At 37.6% G+C, this 22,983-nt stretch overlaps 1 protein-coding gene across 3 annotated transcripts in view; it reads right to left on the reverse strand.

Moving 5' to 3' along the window:
• Nucleotides 1-22,983, reverse strand: part of LOC134213609 (nitric oxide synthase) — a 398,640-nt gene that overhangs the window by 40,779 nt on the left and 334,878 nt on the right. For 2 of the 3 annotated variants that reach the window (XM_062692835.1, XM_062692836.1), the window contains exons 13-15: nt 21,363-21,467; nt 5,248-5,286; nt 4,633-5,037 (exon numbers count right to left, since the gene is read on the reverse strand). In XM_062692835.1, the coding sequence (XP_062548819.1) occupies nt 4,633-5,037; nt 5,248-5,286; nt 21,363-21,467 (549 nt within the window). The remainder of the gene's footprint in view (nt 1-4,632; nt 5,038-5,247; nt 5,287-21,362; nt 21,468-22,983) is intronic. The other variant, XM_062692837.1, reaches the window with a different exon arrangement.

Consider the following 22,983-nt stretch of genomic DNA (forward strand, 5'->3'; position numbering starts at 1 on the left):
ATAATGAATATTTTGGAAAAAATTCAGGAAAAAAAAAATTTCTGGAAAAGATGCTCCCGTTGATTTCTTGAAAATATCCCGAAAAAATGAAAAAAAAAAAAATCGAGAACATTATATGAAAAATCACCACGCCGATTCACGCCGCCGCCGGTTAAAATGGCTTTCGGCGTGACGCCGAAAACGCCGCCGCCGCCGACCAAAATTCTGACAAACGCCGCCGCCGCTGATTTTCGGACCGGCGCACACCTCTACCATAGAGACATGGTTTTGAAAAAAAAAAGTTTTATGATAAATTCAGATTTGTATCAGTACAAACATGTGTGCACAATATTTAATTATAATAGATCTTTTGATTGTGATGCATGTTAGACCTGTATTTTAATCAGTTTTGTGTAAGAACCTAATTTATAAACTTCAAATCTTATAATAATTTTGCCTATGCAGAGGAAATTTACATTTTCAAGTGTATTTTCATGTTCGAATTGAATTTTAATGCGGTTTTTACGATGAGGCATCATTCTTTTAAAGATTATATAAATTTCACATGATAAAACTTGTCAATAAGCTCAAAATGAGGGTGGCTCATATTGCCCCGCATGTTCATATTGCCCCTACTGCCCCAACATCTTTCTGTTATTGATACCATACTCTGTTATGAACTAGCTTTGCATAAAAGGTAAATAACCAAAGGAATAGTTACTGGCGAAGACAGGGGTAGTGCACCACACGTTGTAATCACACCATTGTTTTCAATGGCTATTATTCTTGCGCCAAGCGGTGCCCCACCAAATAACAATTGCTCGCGCCGCCAGTGGGAATAATACCAAAAATTAGTATGCACAAGACTTCAAGCATAAGATACTCTGTTATGTATTACAATACCAAACGCACCACAAATTATTATTCGTTTGGTATTGACATATCTTAGCATATTATGCCTTATGTATTTTGCATATTAATTTTTGGTAAGGTACCCTGCGGCAAGTGAAAACACGGGGAAAGTCGGTGCTATGTCTGCCGATGAATCGTTTTTAGTGGTAATAATGTTCTAGAAAGATGAAGCAGAACTATCAACGAATTCATCAATTGATTCAATGGATTTCCAACAAAATGGTCGTTTCTAAATTTATCATTGATGTGGAAAGTTAATAGTTTGAGCAATTAAATAATTGTGTGACATTGAAAACGATTTAAAAGTATTAATTAATGCCAAAATATGCTATTTATTCTTGCCCTTGAGTTTTAACACACATAGGCAAATGGGACATATCTGAAGAACATTTCCCATTAAGCCATTTTAACTGTTTTTAGATTGTTGTCTAGTTATTAACTTCGACATTCATATATCATTTGGGTCTGAATCAGATGCAGTTTTATATTATTGGTCTCGTTGTTAAAAAGTATTGTACAGGTGATTACCAAATGTGTATTTACACTCTGTTAGTTATCTCCCTTAAGATGGTTAAATGCAATTTACAGTGCAAATAATGTATTTATTGTACAATAGACCAACATGTTTTCTCTTGTGTTTTGTTATTTTCAAACTTCGCATCAGATTTACAGATTTTCAGATAACTAAGTATTTAACACATACATAAACAATTTCATTCTATTACGAATTTTCAACACTGCACAAAGCCTGAATACAAACATTTCTTTTGGAGTATTGATTTATGTTATAATTTGTATTCCAAACAGAGAAAATTCACGCGATTTGCTTTCCACCTAAAACACTTGCCCCGTTTGAAGGGGTAAGTGGGTCCTACAGGTAAATTTATTTCTATTACTACCAATATTTTTTGTAATTGAATAAATGGCTTCCAACACTTGTACACTTGTGCAACGTTAATGTTTTGAAATATCCTGTTTTCTAAGTTGCGACAACAGTTTAGCTGAACTAGCTTTTTTTAGGTCCCACTTGCCCCGAGGCACCTTATTTTACCTCTCATGCAAGCCTAGTTCATATTAATTTCTGTTATCGAGGTCATCGCTCCTGCTCGGGACGCCAGCCATAATGGCGGCTGCTATAAATAAATTTGACAGTAACTGTTTCCGACGCTGGTCGTATCTCGGCAACCGTTTTCACATTGTTTGTTCATTTTAATGAGTTTAGCCTCGAAAAAAACTGGAGAAAATCAAGGATCAAATTCAATTTGTAACAAATTTGCATTATTCTAAATATCACAAATAAGTTACGATATTAATGTTTTAGGTCGAAGCAATATTTCAATTTCTGACACCGGTACCATTAGTGTAAGTGTACCGGTTTTGGTCACCTTAGTGCCTAATTTGGCCAATCCTGAAAAATCCATATTTTCCCAAAAATATCGATCATTTTTAACAGCGAAGAAGCATGAAGGATATATCTCCTTTTTGCGGAACTTTTTGACTGGGAAAATCTTGTGTCATTTTCCTCGGTTTCAGCATTCGAAACCGAGTATTTCTGATGTCAACAACACGGATACTAGCTGCATATGTTAATCTCTGTGAAATAGGCTAAGCAATTCGAGCATAGGAGAATGATATATTTTAGAAGGATGTGTTGCTTTAAAAAGATTTCTACATGTATTCAGTGCTTTAACATTTTTAAACAATTATTGATGAAGGATTTCTTATCAAAGCGTTCACGGGAATGTGTGTTTAAGTGTGGCTGATATGTTTAAAATATTTCATGCGATCCCACGACTTGAATGAATGATGTCCATATTGTATCATAGGTTAGTGTAAATACTTTGAACATCCATTCCAAAACCTATCGATGGAACAGATAAAAGGGGAACTGTTACATTTTCCATCTCACTATATTCATCCCATCGCAAAACGAAGAAATACAACACCAATCTCGTCGTTTCGTTTTGCTAGCATGCGTGCTCACTGCTGAAAACATTACAAAAATAAGAAACAATTAAAATTCCATTTCATTGCTTTGTTTTTGTTGGGATGAACATGGGAGTTATTAGGTGAAGTGTCGAACCGTTCCCCTACATGTTCCTGTTGCAACTCGAAATCAATTTTCTTTGTCAGAAGCTATACGAATCTTATGTACTAGCAATGAAACCAGCATATAGATCAACAGAATTTCTTTTTACGTATTTTTTCACTTGGTTTTCTGAAGAAATGTTTTTGAGAATGAATGTGTGATGCTTGGACTGTCCTTTCTTGTTAATCACCCCGATCACCATCGATCAATTCCATACCATAGGTATTAATTAATTAATTGCAGTTACATAAAGCCTTGGCCTCTTCCATTATTTACTACCGTGTTCAAGGCCATTCTCGATATCCTGAAGACCAAAGAATAAGGAACTTAGGTTCCTGAAAATGTATTTCTACAGTAAGAAAATACATACTGATCACATTCAAGAAATTTAAGTGTACTTTAAGATCTATCAAGACTTCTTTTGGTTTTGCCTTCTATTCTAAATATATAAATAGTTAAATGTCCTGAATGTGAGAAAAACAAATATCTGAGATGCAGCTCTCACTACATTTCTTCCAGATATCAACATTGTTGATCGATTTCACATTGTTGAAAATTGGCGAATTAAGGTTGGTTAATTTGTTTTTAAACTCCTCTTTAAAATTCTAGGAGCAATTTTATTCTTACACTATGTATAAAGTGCTATATCACAAAATGAAATTTAAAATCGAAATGATTGTACAATATAAGAAAAGTCCAACCCCGTACTGCTAACCGTTTTCAATTAAATTGCTCCTAGAATTTTTGAGAAGAGTTTAAATAAAAATTTCCGTATGCTTCCCCGTGCATTTTTTTTTCGAATATCATCCTTCGGCCAATACGGCAACGATCAGCGTTGTGAACAGTTCAGCGTCGGAAGCAGTTACTGTCACAATTGTTTATTGCAACCGCCATTATGGCTAGCATGGAAAGCTGGATACAGAATTGTTGAAAAATCGGACAAACGCTGGTTGGATGCACATATGTGTATGTATTTGTACGTTTGAATTTTGCGGGCCACTTTGGAGTTGACAACAATTTGCATTTGACAAAGAATTGAAATATACTACGATTGGTTATTGCGTTCCGAAGTTAATCTGATTTTTCTTCTATGCTATGCTATGCGGAACGATCTGATTTGAATTGTTGAAAGTGAGAAAGTGTACAAAAGTGAATTCATGAAAGCAAAACGTGAGATTCAAAATGATAATTTTCCTAAATTCGTTTAGCAGTTAATATTAGTAATATTTTGTTTGTGGAACTGTGATTTAATTTGAAGAAAGAATAACAAAAATGATAAAAATTTAAAAATTGTGAAAATATTTTGCAATTTCAAGCTATTTTTCAAAACGATTATAATGGGTCAGAATAAATTTTCTCTTAGAATTCCGTAAAATGAAAAATTGATTTCAAAATCCCCGTAAAAAACTGGTTAAAAATCACGTTAATAAAAACGTAAAAATCACGTTAATAAAGCATAAAAAGGGACCGCAAAGCCGACGTAAAAATCGTTTAAAAAACTAGTGTCTAGGCTAGTGTCAAAATAATTGAAGACATGTAAAGTATCATGAGATAACAAAATCCATTCGATTTTGGCAATATAAATGTTCCAAACGTATTGCCACAATCGAATGGGGTATGTTCCAAATTTATCCTTGAAATATTCATCTTACCTTAAACACTTCCGGTGCCCACTTCCTGAACGCTTGCTCCTGTCCGCAAATTTCGTCTCCGGTGGCCATCTTCATCAGCCGTTCGCCCCCCAGCTCGCCGAGAATGTTATCGATGTACTTCCCATACGCGCAAAAGTTCGGATAAGCGGACGACCCCAGAGCGAACACCGCAAACCGCACATTGGACAGCGGTCCGAACGTTTCCTCCGACAGGGTGTCCGTCGTGGAACCCCGCAGCGAGTCCAGGCGGTCAATTTTCCGATTGTTCTGTCCGAGCTTACCCATGTCGCTGCGGGAGTTGGCTTTGATGAACGACTTCGACGAGGCCGCAATGCTGAGCTCGCTGTGCACCTGACTGTGGCCACCTTCGTGCAGTTTCATCGCGTACAAGTCCTGGGCGAAGAGCTGCGGGGAAACCCAATAATAATGATTCAATAGGTAGCTGACGGAATCGGAATCGGAATCCCGATAACGATATTTCTGTTTGAAGTGGTTCTGCTCGGGAGAGCACAATGAGGGATAATGCATTATCAATGGGAAATGGATGGGATCGGAGGAAAAACGGGTCCGGGCTTGGGATGAATAGGAACAAAAGCAGAAATAATAAATACCGACCATTTTCTTCTGTAACTCAATCAAGTGTTTCTTAAATCCCTGTGGAACGAAGACGGGGAAAAACGTAAGGAAAATTAATATCAATTTATAGAAATGGAATTGCGACGGGTTTAACCTGCCACATTGCGGTTAGTATGGTATGAGCTCGTTGGTTATGACATTTGTTATACTGCCACCGAATGCAATGTTGCTCGTGTTGGGGATTTGTTTTTACAATTTGACTGCTTATTAGTAAAATGAAATGAGAAGAAACAAACATAACAGTTTAATGAGTTTTGCGTTTGAATCTGCACGGCTTGTTGACTGTAATTCATCTAAGACCATAAAACTAATTCATAAGAAAAATAAGACATCCTATTTCTACTGTGATTATAAAACCAATGTTTACTATCATTCATCTCACTCCTAACCCACAATTAAACACTTTCGCCACCGGTAGCAATTAGCCCCGACACTAATTTAGCTGAACAGCCGCAGAAATTCTCAGCGGAACCGGGCTATAATTCTCGACAAATTGCCACGCAATCAAGTTGATTAACGCTTACAAATGAACTGGCTGGATCAAAATCCTTCTGCTTCACCTGTGTTTCTCTGGCTAGTGCTGGCGAGAATGCCAACTAGAAAGGCATCCGTTTGAAAATTCACACAAATTAAAACTAAATTGATTAAGAGACATTAAGCTGTCCGGTCACGGAATGAATTTCCCGGCCCCCCCAGGGGAAAACGGTGGAGACGGTTTACCCTCTTGCTTTGAGACTTGAATATGAATATGGATACATTTTTTCTTGTTTTTCATTTGGAATGTTCCTCAGTTATCTTCACGTTGCACAGAGTTTACATTTGGAACGGGGTACTGACCATTCTGCTCAACGCAAGGATGAACAGTCCCACCACCAGAATCCGAGCAAATTAATCCGTTATGTGTGAGCAGCGACTGCTGCCTGTCGGATCGGTGTTAGACTTTGTCGCGCACCGTTTTCCCAAATGACAAAAAACTTGTTTTTAGAATCAACATAATGTCGGTTGGCTATAAACAATTGTTTATATAAGCCACATTTTCCCGAGTACGTTCCTACAGGGTAAGACGGTATAATATGCCCCCCTAAGCCAACTCCTTGATAACTTTTTAGTTTTCAACGCAATTTATGCAGACTTTGTGTTATTTGGTAGTCCAGGAAGTCGTAAATGCATTACCGGTGAGTTACAGATAACACGTAATAAAGCTTTTTTGAGAAGTCTTGAAAAAATGGATTTCAAAAAGTGCCTGGGCAATAGCCTTAACCAGATACGTTTCATAGCCCTTCATTAGTATTTTATCAATCCCATAATAAAAAGGTTACAAATCCTTATGTGCTTGACATTAAAAAACCAACATAATTCCATTTAAGCAGGTTTGAATTGCATTTCAATAATTTCCATATAATTTGGAAGCAATTGTTGCAAGCTCGCTGCGCTACACATTGGAACAACTCAGAAAAAAGACGGTCAAAACCGCATTGTGGTGTTTAATACAGATTTAGATCCATGATTTTTTCATGGAATGTGTTCAAAAAGCTGCCCGACAAAATCTAGAGCGTGAAATCCACTATTATGTTTTAATGCGACACCCGAACAAAAAAAAAATTTTCCCTAGAATTTTTTTTGTTCGGGTTTTTGACGATGTTTTAGAATATTGTGTTTTGAGAAATTTTGCTAAAGATACTATAGGTTTTCTTCCTAATTTTATAGGTTGAATCGTTGTTTTTCGATACTGCAGTCCAAAACTCATATAAAAATCGATTTTCAGTATTTTTAAAGTAAATATACAACATATCAACACGTTTTATATCACAAAATAAAAAATGGCACTAATATACGATCGTTTTCAGATAATATAGTCTTTCTGATTGGAATTTCAGTCAAATAGAACGGTTTTATTGAAAAAATAGGCTATTTTCTTGATTAAATATCAGCCTTATAGGCACATTTTGGCAGCTAGATTTCCGTTATTCTAAAAGCTGATTTTGTATAAAAGAAGCCAATGGCTGAAGCTCAGTTGGGTCTGATGAGACTCACTGATTTTGTTCCAATTTTTATAGTGTAGTGTTCGATAAATATTTCTCTTTCTCATCATATACTCATTTCATCGGCCTTATTGTGGATCTATTTATTATTTCTTTAAGTAGGGTGAGCGTACCCTTTGCTTATAATTCAGTGCCAAATCTAGCCAACTTTTGAAAAACATTGTTTTTAAACAAAATCGATTGGTTTTAGAAGTAAATTTGGCTAAATAATAAGTGTATCTTTATGAGAGCTAAACATCGCCAAAACTTCTAAAATATTTTTAATAAATGCTCGAATATGGAGATATGGCCAAAAATCGGTACTGTACCCGTATAATACCTTATTGGTTAAGATACTTGCACCTTACCGTTAATCGATAATGCGGAAATAACTGCTTAATAATCAATTAAAGACAAATTAAATTGAAACAAAAAAATCAGTATGCTTATATTTTACTTATCATGTTTGAGCGCATATTTCTATCTTCCAGATCTTCGGGGGAGGAGAATGCTATTTGTGAGCGGGAGCTATAGCATTTTTTAGTACTATTTTTAGTACAAACTGGATACAGGTGAAACAAAATCTTTTTTTTTTTCGAAAATAGCGCTTTAAGAATTGGAACAAAAATCAATGAGCCTCATCAGACCCAACTGAGCTTTAGCCACTGGCTTCTTCTATATAAAATAAGCTTTCTGAATAACGTAAATCTAGCTGCCAAAATGTGCCAATAAGGGTGACATTTTTTCATGAAATTGACCTATTTTTCCGATAAATGTGTTCCATTTGATAGAAATGTCAATACAAAAGGCCATAATATCTTCAGATTAGCGTATGTCAGTGCTATTCAATGTTTTGTGATACAAAACGGGTCAAAACGTTGTATTTAGTTTCGAAATATTGAAAATCGATTTTTATATTAATTTAAGACTGCAATATCGAAAAACAACGATTCAACACTTAAAATTAAAAGAAAAACATACAGTATCTTCAGTAAAATTTCTCAAAACACAATATTCTAAAACATTGTTAAAAACCCGAACAAAAAAAAATTGTGGAAAAAAAATTTTTTTTGCTCGGGTGGCGCATTGAACCATAATAGTGGATTTCACGGTCTAGATTTTGTCGAGCAGCTTTTTTAACACATTCTATGTACAAATCATGGATCTAAATCTGTATTAAAAGCCACAATGAGGTTTTGACCGTCTTTTTTCTGAGTTGTTCCAATGTGCGCTAGTGTTCAGTTGGTAAGGGCATATTGTCCTGCCTACACCGGGGCATTTTGACCAGTGAAACATATTTTTGAAAAACGTTACATTTTTGAAGATGGAGGCAGTTTTATATCATATTAACGGCTGATAAAAGTTATTTTGTTGCCCAACTGAGTGTTCCAGTGCAACTTTTGCGGAGAGTATGCTAGAGTCGCTCCAGAATGTTAAGCAAACAAACATTGAAAGATACATCAAAACTGTAACTTTTTGTATTTTGCTATTATTTTTGTTATTAAATACAAAAATACTTCCATGCGTTCAATCTGAAATGCTGTCAATTCGATACATGCTACGGGTAACCAAGCATTAAGTATAGTCAGTACCGGATTTCAGAAGTCAGTTCAGGAGGCACATATACCCTACACTCTGGAAGAATCGTATCTTTATTGCCTTTTTTCATTAACCTAATGCTATGAAGAACTGGACTCCGCTACCAAAATTCACAATAGTGGAGAATTTAAGAACATGTTATGCAGCATGGAACATATAATAAACTAAGTAAAGAGAAATATTGAAGTGTTTTGTTCCCCCGCCAGCATGTACATATATCTTTGTATGTATATGCAGACGGCATTCTGCTGGTTTTCGTTGGTGATACGTCCGCTACTTTGCGGACTAAGGCACGATTCGCTGGTAGTGCCGCCCTTAATTCGACTAATTTTACTATGAGCCAGCAAAAGCGTATGAGGATACGTCAGCAGGTGGGCATCAGGGCCAACGTCTCATGACATCCATCCCGCTGGAAAATTTCCTGGGTAACTATCACGTCCAGTAACCTCCGGAAAATTAGAAGGACCACATCGGTATGGATAGAGGTTCTCAATATCAAAGAGCTGCAGATTATTTCCCGGCGTTGATCGCGACACACGCGACTCTCGAGCAGTTTCCATACTATCTGCGATATCTGTGTTGTTCGCAACTCTGTGGAGCATACCTAACAGCATAGACTCACTATCCGATCATCGCCGCTCTCATTTGCTTCCTTAAAGATGGGGGCATATACTGCCGCGATTCGCATAAGAGTCCCATGTCGATTTTTGACGATTTTGATTTTCTTTCAGAAATAAACTTGAAATGAACTCATCTTCAAAAAAACTGATAAAATAATAGGCTTTGTTTTAGAAATTTGAAAATTAAAACCCACTTGTGTTGTCCCATCTTGCTATTTATTCGCATAACAGTCACATTCCAGATTTTGATACACTCTCGCACAAAACATCAATGTAATTTTGGTCCATTCAATAGTTCCATAGCAATGTATACAGATAAAGAATATTATGCCATATTTTCAGAAAGATTGCTGGTTTTATCGATTTATTAGATTTTTTTTAATTTCTCCATGTAAAACGGGTTTGAAAAATTCAACGGCATATTTCTCAAGTTGAAGAAAACTGACATGGGACGCTTATGCGAATAGGGGCAGTATATATGTATAAGTAAATCTAACTCAAATGGCTTTAAGGGCATTCCGAGGCCAATCTCCGGAATAAGTTCTCACAACACGAGTTTTGTTGTTGCAGCAAGTTCGTTAGTGCTGCCATGCAATAATTCTAAGTTCAAAAGCTGATCACCAGCTTTCAGACCATTCTTTCGATGATTATCCGATGATTCTCCAATGTTTAATTTACTGCCGTAGAAATACAAACGATCTCGAAAAAAATCCATTCAAAATCTTCTACGACCAGAGAGAAAAACAGGTAAGATAGTTAGTTCCAACATCTCTGGACAGCAGCGCACTCTATGGCATCAGGAGCCGATACCAAAAGACTCCTCGATCACTACGTACTACAGTGATCGTTCGCTAATTGGGGCACGACCTCACTCCAACTAGCGAATGCCGTTCGCTAATTGGGGCGCTTTGACAAGCGTCAATGTTGTTTACTTTTTGTATTGAACAAAGGAAAATTTTATGCGCCAGAAAATATCGATCCCGCCAAACACGGAAACAAAACGTCAACGCGTTTTTGACATCACATTCTGACGTTTAGCTGCTTTTTAATTGGGTTTCGCCCCAATTAGCGAACCCCCAACTAGAAAAACCCCAATTAGCGAATGTCCACTGTATATATTCTGGAGCTGGAACATTTTTTCCGTCTTGCGCATTAAAGCTCGATCCACTTAGTATTTGGCCGTTTCTTTCCAATTACTGCGGCGCCTCTGGTGGCCGTACCGAGAAGTTAAATACATCACATCGTTGCGGAAGGTTTGTTTAATTTATGGTGAAAGTTTCATCAGTATTGATGCTCGCGTTCAAAAGTTATCGAAAATGGAACGCGAGAGATGGGAACAAATTTTGCACACTCACGTTGGAAATCCAAAATTGTCAGGAGGAATGATTTCAAAGTATCTAAAATTAACGAAATTGACTGTAAAAACTGCCAAACGTTATCGGGAAACACTATTGCTGGATCGCGTAGCAGAAAACGTAGGAGTGGAACATACGACCAGAAACAATAAGTGAATGTCTGCAGAGCAGTTAGGAACCATTTTGGGATTTCCTTGCATGATTTAGCGAAAAAGTTCACTGCGCCGTACAGCACAGCTCAAATAATCTGTTGGCGTGAAGGTTTCAAGTCGTATGATGTCATTAAGCGTCCCAACAGGACCCTGAAACAGAACCTTGTTGCCAAACATCGCGCAAGAATGCTGGTCGAGCAAGTTCTGAAGAATTACAATTAATGTATTTTGATGAGCAATGAAATTAATATTAAAATTGACTTTCAATTCCCGGGACACAAGTTTTACCTTGCCAAACGAAAGGGTTATGTCCCAGGAAAATTCAAATATGTATATGCAGGCAAGATTGCCCACAAATTGATGGTATGTCAAAGCATCTGCAGTTGTGGAAAGAAAACTAAAGTTTTCATCACTGGAGCGACCATAAATGGGCAAATATACAAGGAGGAGTGTCTTCAGAAGCGATTTTTGCCACCCATTCATTCACACAACTGTTCGGTGTTGCTTTGGCCTGACTTAACAAGCTGCCATTACAGACGGGATGTGATGGAATGGTATGAACCGAATTATAATGACATTATTGAAAAAACTATCAACCCACTAAAATGCCCAAATTTTCGTCCCACCAAAAAATATTAGGCAATTATCATAGGGAAACTTGAGAAATGGTGCCAAACAATCAGAAAACCAAGCAGAAAAACAATCCGAAGTGGTGTGAAAAAATGACAAATTAAGTTGACCGTTCTACTGTGCAAAAAAACGAGTGGTATTGAGAGAAAAGCCCGAGATTTCATCCGAAATGCCAATGAATCATTTTTCGATATTTTTTCCTTCAAAGTTTATTAAATTCCCTGTATAATAAAACCTGACCCACATTTTTATGAACTTTTTCGGCAAAGAAATGTCTAATTTCATGCGGCCAAATTCTAAGTGGATCAAGCTTTATGTAATGTTATTTTCTTTTCACTTGTCGACCATTTTATCCGTTCACTGTATTTTATCCATATTTATAGTGTTAAGTATTAAATTTTTAAATGTTAGCATTAAGTTCATTTAATTATTTGAACCAGTCTCTAACTGCATCCTTACTGTTTTCCAGCGCTTCATAGATGTTATCCCCTTTAAAAATGGTTTATTCCCTTCCTAATCCGTAGAACCAATTTATATACACCTTCAAAACTCGTATAGAGCGAAATCCCAATAAATAACATAATCAAATTGGCGTTTAGCATCAATAAAGGTTGATACAACAAAGGAATATGATTTAATGGGCGGTGTAAAACGTTAGTCGCATTTAGCATTTAGGAAGTCGTAAGTCCCCTCCCTTAGCCGCGCGGTAAGATATTTTCTAGCCGTTGAACTTGAAACCACATAACAACACTGCAAGTACCGAGCCAAGTTTTGTAACATAGTACAACAATGTAACACAATAGTAACAAGTACCAAGATCGCAAAAAACGTGGAGCGGCAACTTTGAGCAGAAAATTATTTTGAGCTTTTTAGTGAAATGTCTTCACTTGTCATAAGACGAGTTTGTACAATCCGATTAAATTCCACCACTTAATTGTATCTTGACAGATACGTATTTCGACCTCAGGCCGTAAGGCCGTCTTCAGTGCCTCGTACTTGACTCGACTTGTCGGCTAAGTCGAGTCAAGTACGAGACACTGAAGACGGCCTTACTGTTGAGGTCGAAATACGTATCTGTCAAGATACAATTAAGTGGTGGAATTCAATGGGATTGTACAAACTCGTCTTATGACAAGTGAACTTTGAGCATCCAGATCTCAGCTGCTTTTCAGTTAAATCTCTTGATTTTTTCACAGAACAATCTTAGGGATGTCGTAAATCGGCTACTGAAAGCAGATAACATTTTCAAGTAACGCCCACTGAGAACCAGCTGGATAGTTCCGTTCCACGTTTTTTCAGTCTGTGACTATCCAGCATTGTATGCAAGTCGTACCACACTGCTTGTGTGCAAAATTATATGGAGCAGAAGAAACGTTTGGACGATTCATAGTTTAGCCATGAAAATCTAAGGATTATTTTGGGATTTCAAAGAATATGCGGAAGCTTGAATTCCGAAAAATTCAATCCAGGATCCATCCAAAACAAAACCTGATGCGTTTCTAGAAGAATGACGATATTAGATGTTCAATGCAAAGATCGTGATGAAGGGAGGCGGTGGTTTGAATATTGACAATTTCCGCGTGATATACGAGAACTGTTTGTCACTTCATTTCATAGTTCCCATGATCATCCTATCAAAAACAAAGCATTTTTTCATCAGTGAGCACGCATGTTAGTAAAGTGAAGCGACGAGATTGGCCCTGTATTTCTTTGTTTTGCGATGAGATGGAAAACGGAACAGTTCTCCTACGCTATGGATAATTCTTTTGCAGAACAGAACAACAAACGAAAAAAGTATTTAGAATCTTTTATTATGATTGTAATTGTGGAAAATGATACTAAATTAGTATCAGTGGTATAGTGGGGGATGAATTGTCAATAAGAAGAAGAACATTACGTTGCAAATAGGAATGCAGTTTTAAAATACTTTTAATAGTATTTGTAAATTACAATGATCTGTTTTTTTTTTTAAATATTTTTTATTTACGAGACTTTCAGCTCGTTGCTGGCTCGTCTCGGGTGATCTTTAATTAAAATCCATAGATATTGGGGCCCTCCAGCCGTGCGGTAAGATGCACGGCTACAAAGCAAGACCATGTTGAGGGTGGCTGGGTTTTTTTTCCCGGTGCCGGTCTAGGCAATTTTCGGATTGGAAATTGTCTCGACTTCCCTGGGCATAAAAGTATCATCGTGCTAGCCTCATGATATACGAATGCAAAAATGGTAACATGGCTTAGAAACCTCGCAGTTAATAACTGTGGAAGTGCTAAATGAACACTAAGCTGCGAGGCGGCTATGTCCCAGTGTGGGGATGTAATGCCAATAAGAAGACGAAAAAGATATTGAATGAAATTACAATCAAGTTACAGTAGCCTCGAGGAAATCACACTGAATTCCTCCATGAATTCATTCTGAATTCCTCCACGAATTCATTCTGAATTCATTTTGAATTCATCCAGGGATTCATTTTGAATTCATCCAGGAATTCATTTCAAGTTCCTCCAGGAATTAATTTTGAATACATTTTGAATTCTTCCAGAAATTCATTTTGAATTCATCCAGGAGTTCATTTTGAATTTCTCCAGGAATTCATTTTGAATTCCTCCAAGAATCCAGGAATTTGTTTTGAATTCCTCCAGCTATTCATTTTGATTTCCTCCAGGAATAAATTTCGAAATCCTCCTGGAATTAATTTTGAATTCCTCCAGGAAATAATTTTGAACTCCGGGAGAAATCCCTGCAGGAACTCCAGCAGGAAAAGCTGGAGGATCTAAGGAGTAATTTCTGGAGAAAATCAAGGGTGGATTTCTGTTGGAACTCCGAAAGATATCTTGGATGAACCACAGGTAGAATCACTAGAGGAACTCCAGGACGAATTCCTTGATAAACTCCAGGATGAAATCCCGAAGAAGAATTGCCGAATATACGTCAGGAGAATTCTCTGGAAGAATTCCTGGAGAAACATAGAATGAATTGCTGGAGGAGTTCAGAATAAATTCCTGTGGAAATTAAGAATTCATGTAAAAAAACTCCTTGAGCAAATTAATCAAAAAGAATTTGTTTGTGGAACTTCAGGATGAATATCTAGTAGAGCTTCAGGAAAATTTCCTACTAGCTCTCGAGGAGAAATATGTAATAGAACCAAGGAAGGAATCACTGGAGAAGTTCCAGGAAGATTTTCTGAAAGAACTCTCAACCATCTCTTCTTTTCATTGGCATCACATCTCCCACTAGGACATTGCCGCCTCGCTGCTGTGTTCATTCAGCAATTCCACAGAATATTAACTGCGAGGTTTCTAAGCCAAGTTACCATTTTTGTATTCGCTAGACTAAGGAGGGCGCCTAGCATCTCTAGGTGAAAAAAATCGTGGGGGGATTTCATCAGACATTTGTGGAAGAACTCCAGGTTGACTCACTGTGGGCTCATCAGGGGAATTCCAGGAGAACTTTTGGAAGAATTGTTGAAAGAACCCTAGAGGAAATTCCCGAAAAAATCCTGAATGATTTTATAGAAAGGAATTATAGGCAGAACTCCAGAGGAAGTTTCTGGAAAAAAACAGGAAATATTGCGAGATGTTCTGGGAGGAACTGCAGAAGGAATTTCTGGAGAAATTCTCTAAGATCTTTTGATATAGTTTCTGGAGGAACTCCAGGAGGTATTCATAGAAAAAACTGCAGGAGTAATTCCTGCCTTCAGGCTGAATTCCTAATCCAGCTTCATTAAAACTTTCCGGAAGAACTATAGAAGGTGTACTACGATTTCAAATTCTAAATTGCCAAATTCCTCAACTCACAAATTCCTAAGTGCGTAAATTCATTGACTCCCAAATTCCTAAAACCATCAATTCCCAAATTCCTTAGCTTCCAAATGCCTAAGTTCATGAATTTCTGAATCCCTTATTTCATAAATTGTTAAATTGGGAATTTCTAAATTTCTAAAATCGTTTATTTCTAAGTTTTTGATTTCTCAAATTCCTAAATTCAGGGTCGCACGTTATTTGTATGTTCCTATGTTGCTAAATTGCTGAATTTCTAAATTTATTGATTCCTAAAATCCTTGATTCCTCAATAAACTCCCATATTAGGAAATTTCTAAATTTATATATTTCTATGTTCCTAAATTCTTAATTTGACACAGATTTTGCGATCGTGATTAGGGTAACCGTACCCTTAGTGGAGGTAGCACCAATAGTGGAGGTAGTAGGGTTTTAATGAGATTTATCATATTTATACACTTTACGATGGTTTGAATTGATGCGTCGTGCTTCAATTATCCTGTTAAATGCAACTTATCTCAAGATTTCGCTTGAAAAACTATTCAAAACAATGATTTTCCTTAACAAAAATGACTCCCTTGCACCTATAGTGGTGCAACTGTACCAATAGTGGCGAGTCTCATAAAAAATCAATGGATAGTACACTATGGGAACCAAAATTAATTTGTACCGCTTCTAAAGGAACAGTGTACCCATTAGTAGTGCAAGCGTTATTTGGTAGCTGTTGTTGTTGAATGACATCAATCTCATTTTTGTTAGTAAATTTGTTAGTTTATCTGTTGACTAAGATATTAAAGCTGTAAATTTCCCATAATTATCAATTTTTAAAAAATATTTTCGTTTGTGGATCTACTAATACCTCCACTATTGGTACCGTTACCCTATAATTGATCATAGCCCATAAACAAGGGCTATGACAGGCCTGTCTTGGCAATGTGGTTTCCAAACCACTAACCAAGCCGCCCACAACCAGGACGTTAGGAAAGATTCACGATTCGATTCACTAGATGGTCTCTATGCCTCCGTTTCACATTCTGTCGCTTCATACTTGTCCGCATCCTAGCAAACGGCTTTCAATCTGTATTTGAATAATTACTTTCGATTATCTAGGGTAAATGATATATTTTGGACATGTACATATTTTGGACAAGCCTGAGCTTCTTCGATCAATTTTAGATAATGTGTAGGAAAATTTTTATCGAAAGTATGATCATTGCATACTTTTACCTCAAATCTAGCGGCTCCTAATGAGAATTCACAAATCACCTATTATTTATCTTTAAAATTACCTAAAATGTAAAGCTTTCTACCAAAGAGCCTGCTGGACGCCAGTAGGGGAAGTGGGGGTAACACGCCCATAGGGGTTAAAACGCGCCACCCCTGAATAAGGTTAAATATCCCCATTGTGATTATTTTAAATAGTCTATACGATGAATCAATGAAAAATATTGCCATTGGATACATATATTTCATGATTTTTCTCTAGTTACACATGAAAAACTCGAAAAAATGATTTTTGCGTGTTTTGATGCAATTCTAGCTCGGTGAAATTTAGTCTTTCTATCGCTGTTATCCATTGGTAAATAGAAAATTGAGCCATGAGCCATGCTGCTTACTCGTGTTCTTTATGTTCCACACGAAATCGTCGTCAAAATTGGTCTTAAAACGATTTGATGGGCCTTCAAACTTCTGAGGTCGGTGTGGGGCAGTACGCCCATGCTCATTTCGTATGACCGAAACAGCTGAAACATTCGGTTAATTGCCTTAATGTAGGCAATTGAAATGAAAATCAGTACGATAAACACATGCGCGTTTTAACCCATCCACTGGCGCATCTCACCCCGCATGGTTTCAAAATCAATATTTTTCGGGTGCTTTTTAAAAATCAAATTTCGGTGCAATAAAATGTACAATTAGATATCTGTCATCGGTAGTCAGTCGCAGATATGCTGTTCTTTAGTATGCGCTGATGAAAACTGGCTGAAATGGTGGTTTTCATTGATAAAAATGGCATTTTCCTTAACGTGGGCGTCCTACCCCCAGTTCCCCTATAGAGGAGAACATGTGTTATAGGACTCTTCATAACATGCACCTGAAACACGTTTAAATTGGTTCAAACGGCAATCTTGAGGTCTTGCGGCCAAGGTTTGATTGTAATTGAGATACTAACATATTCCAATCGCTTAACATGAACTTGAGACGGATGAAAAAGGAGTGACCAAAATGAAGTTATGTTTTTATGTATCAGACATTTATTGGTCACCCCATGTACAGTACATGGATGAACCATTAATTGCCAACTTTCAGGCTGTTTTCAATGATATCGATAAGATTGCGAAACAATGTTAATTTCTGGTTTAATCTATGTCAGTTAAGCAAATAAATGCATTTTAATGAATGTGGATACGTGTAGGTAAGTCATACCATTGAGATCTGTAGGTGGCCATTTTTAAATTAGGAGAAAATGACTCTGTCCAAAATATATGCATTTTCCATGTCGAGATTATATATTTGATGTCCAAAAAGAAAATATTTCAGTTCGCAGTATATCACAGTTTACACCTAGTAAACGTAATTTACTCAAAAATTGGGCAATGGAGACACAAGACTAATCATAGGTTATGTATTTGGATGAACCTAGTGGTTTTCAATTGTTTTATACTATTCAATCTCGATATATTTTCTAATGAATGTCCTGCGCTTGTCCAAAATACATCATTTACCCTACTCCCTCATACTTTCCCGAGCGACAAACGAGCAATCATGTTTAGTCACATTTGAGCTGCTAACCAGGTTGGTCTGGATTGTTCTGCTAGGGTTGACTAGGACTGATCAATAAAGCAGATAAATATATCAATCTAGATCCCAAAAAGAAATCGTGAATACTAAATTCCTAAATTCTTAAATTTGATATACCGTCATTACTGGTCATTATTTATCAGTTCAGATTGCGGTTTTTAAGTCTGGCCAGCACACTTGCGCCACGATCCAACTTCGTTTCCTCTAGGGATCATAATCTTATCAACTGCACAAATCATCCAATTCTCGGTACATATAAGAGAATTATTATGTTTTGCTCATTTTTTATAAACTGCATTTTTAGAAACTCATAATGATAAAACATAATAGGAATGGAGTAATAGAATTTATTCTGCAAATAAACATTTTTGTATGCCCAGAGAGCCGAGATTGTTTCTCACTCGGAAACACTTAAAGCCGGACCGGGAATCGGACTAGCCACATCGGGATTGGCAATTCCACGCCTTTGCTCATAAAGCCTACTGAAGACCCCTTCTACTTATCTTGATGTATTTTCACACTGATCATGATTTTATAGCTTGATAAAAAGCCAGTCCATTTTGGATGCATTTCTGATATTCTATAGGCTAAAATTTTGAATTTTAATCGAGAGACCCCAGATGATTGTTAAGAATTTCAAACAACGAAGTTGAAGAAGAAGAAATGGTATCACATCTGGATGGTGATAGCATCCTATTATCAAAATGCCACAATTTAGAAAAATGGCTCATCCTTTTTACCATATTAGCTAAACGTGCACCGGTCCTCCCCATCATATCTCAACCGGAGAAGGATTGAATCGCGGTGAGAGTGCAAACGAACTGGCTGAGGCGGGGAGGATAAATTTCACCCAGTGGGAATAGAATGATAATAGCAGAGCCCCATTCCCGCCGCATAAATAAACATAACCGTTTGCGAAGGAAAAACGAAACCAACAACGCTCCACTGCTGGAAGAAATGGGAACGATCTTTGCGATGAAGTTGTTGATGCCTCCCAGAAGACAAAGTTGGCGAATCTGTATCCGTCGTTGTTGGCAAAGGGGCGATACGTGACAGATGTAGTCACTAGGTGCGACAGTTGATTACATATCGGGCACGAGGCGTCATAACTCGTTCAGACATATGGCAATGATTCCTATCTTAGATTGGGGATTGGGGATTGGGAATATGCTGGGAGGTAATCCTTTTGGTTTCACTTTCGTTTGAATCCAGTTCTGTGACGAGCTGAATCTAAAAAGAGGCAAAATATTACGCTTTAATACTTTTTGATCGACTCTGCTCGAGACACGGCGAAATAAATTACTCTTGGGCAACATGTGTGAATATGATTTATTCGTTTCCGTTCTGGGATATGTTCAGCGTACGGAAGGAATTTTCCCACGCCATGGTTTAAGATTTGACGCCGCAACGCGCAGGGGCGTTCGTTGTTTTGCTGCGAAGTGAGTTATGATGTGGTTGGATGGAACAAATTCGTCTCGCTGAGTGCGACAGCATCCTCATACTTCAGTCAACAGTAGAAGCAACATTAGATGATATCATTATTCATGATATGGTAAGGCTTCTTCGGAAACTCATTCGAACGTTCAGTATCACATGAAAATTCATGAAGCAAATTTAACTGATGCGGTGATAGTTACACGGCACGTTATTTTTCAAATTTGGTTGCTAAAATAAGTACATACAGGGGTTAGACAAAAAGGTTGAGATAGGTAAAATATTGTTGCAGTTCGTCGCACATACAGACATCACCTCGATTCGTCGAACTGAGTCGATTGGTATATAACACTATGGGCCTCCGGTCTCTATCAAAAGTTGTTTTTTGGAGTTGTTCTATAGCCTTTCGGTACAACTTTGTTGTACGAGAAAAGCAAAAATGTAAGCAGTCATGGTCACATTTTTTTACTATACGTATGGTCTCTAGAATCTTAGCAAATTTCCAGTTCACACAAACACCCTGGAATCATAATAAACTTCAAAAGTTATCACGGATTCTACTAAAACCCATATGGGGTTACGGGTGGTATTCCTGGCAGAGGCTCAAAAACCGAAGCTAGAAGAATTATTTTGCAAAAACTCCTTCGTAATCGTGCATGCTCATTCGAGAACTAAAGGTGCAGCTATGTAGTTGAAATTGAGCTCACGGCGATAGAGGCTTTAGAGGAGTTTGCCGGAGTGCGACAACCTGCCGGGAATACCTGATGATACTTTAGATGGCAAGAGCGAAACTCCTTATGAATTTTCAGAAAAAATGACCTTGTAGAGCTATATAGTGTTCACCGAAAGCAAATTTGAACAAAAACTTAATTATACTGTAAAGAAACCACAAAAGAAAAGTGCAGAAGTTTGTGACTAATAAGTCTCGAGATTTTACAATTTTACGCAGAGATTGCTCTGCTTTATCTTTGTCTTCATATACTTAAATATCTAACAGCTGAAATCGAAAATTTAAAAAAAATATTGGCACTATGAGCGTCTACACTAAAAGTATATCCTAAATAATTTCTCGTAAAAACTACTCTCGTTGTGGATGGCATGTCGCGAAGCAACCAAAACCTAATGAATATCCGTGCTAAGCGTGAGGACCGCAAGTTCACCGGAAGATTGATTATTTTCGGAAAAGCAACACGCTTAAGCAACACCAACAAACGCCGTCCGCCGTCGCCGCCGTACATGATTCATGGGTAAGGAAGGTATGTGCGAAGATTAGTCAACCACCACCATCGTTTGTTAAATTATGTGTGTGGCTAATGTAGCAACCAGCATCGCATCGTCAGCCAACAACGGCAGCACCATCCCGAGGAAGGCGAAATTCTTGGAACAAGCGAAGACAAGCAGAAAATCAGTCACAAATTGGATAGTCACTTCCGGCGCTGGTTGGATGGCTCGCAGGACGGCTGACGCTGATGCTGAGTAGCGGCGAACCATCAGGCGAGCTTACAGGGAGCTTTGTATTACGTCACTCGCCTGAGTTAGATGAAAGTTACTCTTCCTGTGGCCCGCATGGTGCCGTGAAGATACTTGCGATATGGGAAGCGCATTTTTTGTTTTGCAACAAAACTTAAATAATTTTGAATGAGGACGTTAGGAAGCATGATGGAATGGGTGCGTTAGTAGAAAGCTAGTTTCCAAGGTCTTTACTTACCTCGCCATTTTCGGGGGGATCTCCGTTGCCGAAAGTGGATGCCACCACAAGCAGAAGCGCCTCGTGCTCTATAGACGAAATGTCGTAGTCTGACATGCAATAGATCTGCGAAAAGAAACGAATTCAGTTCAATTAGCATATGCGAGAATCAATCAGTCCGTACAGTGTAGGAAAAGGAAGGTTCAAAGTAGTAAAGCATAGATGTGTACTCAGACGGAATTGGGTTATTTGTAAACTTTCGAAAGAAATCAAGAGAAAGCTCCTACCGTAGATGCTACTTTCCCAATAAGCCTCGTTGACTTTATGACATGCTTTCACCTTCGCCAGAAGATAAACTTTTTCAACATCTGAAGACACATTTCAGTCAAAAGACGCACCGAGGAAATAGTTCATGGGAAGATAGAAAACCACCCCCTAAGAATTCATACAAGGGTCCGGACTGTATTTGCTGCGGCTTGAGATCGAACCAACGAAGAACTTTTTGTTTTCGCATCATTGCGAAAGAGGTACACGTCTACGAAACGGAGAACGATTATGTACCAACGCTCGGGAAAGTGTTTCACCATCTCGTTCTCAAGCGCAGAAAATTGAGCCATCCCCTCGGGACAACACGTGCTGCGTTCAATCTGTTTGTGTTATCAGCTATCACGGCACGCTTTTTGTCTTTGTCAACGATTGAGATTTTTCTTCCTGCGTGTTGATACGCATGGGAAGATGGTCAAATACTACTCACTAAGCTGGAAAATTTAAACACTCAATCATGTTTTCGGGAACAAGTGAGAGAAGTCAAAGAAGTATTTAAAAAAATAGGATTGATCAAGACCTATTAAGTATGGATATTTCTAACAAACAAAAGATGACAAGAAACTTATTTCAGTTCCATTCAATAATGCGAAGCATTTCAGACCATTCCCTTGTTTTAAGCTAAGAACACAGAAATGATATAGAAAAAAAAAAACTTTTGCCTTTATCGGCAGCAGTACTATGGTATTCAAATGGCATTATGTTTTACTCCAATCCGGCATTAAAGTCATTTATTTTTCCCCGTGTCTCCATCCGTTCGTACGAAGGGCTCGCTTATCGCTCACCCAATCCCTAATGATAGGTAATGCTTCCTCTCGGGGGGGATTGTGCAAATTCGGAGAAGCCACAAGCAAGATGTATTTCTTCGAGTAATTGAGTCAAAATCTATGCAGGATATGGTTCAACAGGTTACTTTCCGTGGGGAAAGCCGAGCTATGCGAAGATTGTTTTAATTTGCATAGCTTATTTTTTTGTTCATTTATACGCCGGTTTTGGAAGTGAATATATTCATGAGTTCTTTTATCTGAGCAGTTGCAAAAGAAAATTAAAAAATATTATTCAAGCAACACCCCTAAATTATCTTCTGCTCAACATATTTCTGTTGAACTAGATTATGGAATAGACGATTATAAATAAGCTCTGTAGGTTGTTCGGGAGCATCAAGATAGGGAGAGATCGAGGAATGGATGGAAAATTGAAATGGTTACTAGATCCAAAAAAGCTCGTTGCCATGAAAAACGACAAGTTTCTTGTTGTTGATGTGTTTTTTTTTGTTCAAAGGTGGTCTAGTAGTCTAAAAATTTTAACGACACATCGG

Source organism: Armigeres subalbatus, chromosome 2 (genome assembly GCF_024139115.2).
Source record: "Armigeres subalbatus isolate Guangzhou_Male chromosome 2, GZ_Asu_2, whole genome shotgun sequence".
Lineage (NCBI taxonomy): Eukaryota > Metazoa > Arthropoda > Insecta > Diptera > Culicidae > Armigeres > Armigeres subalbatus.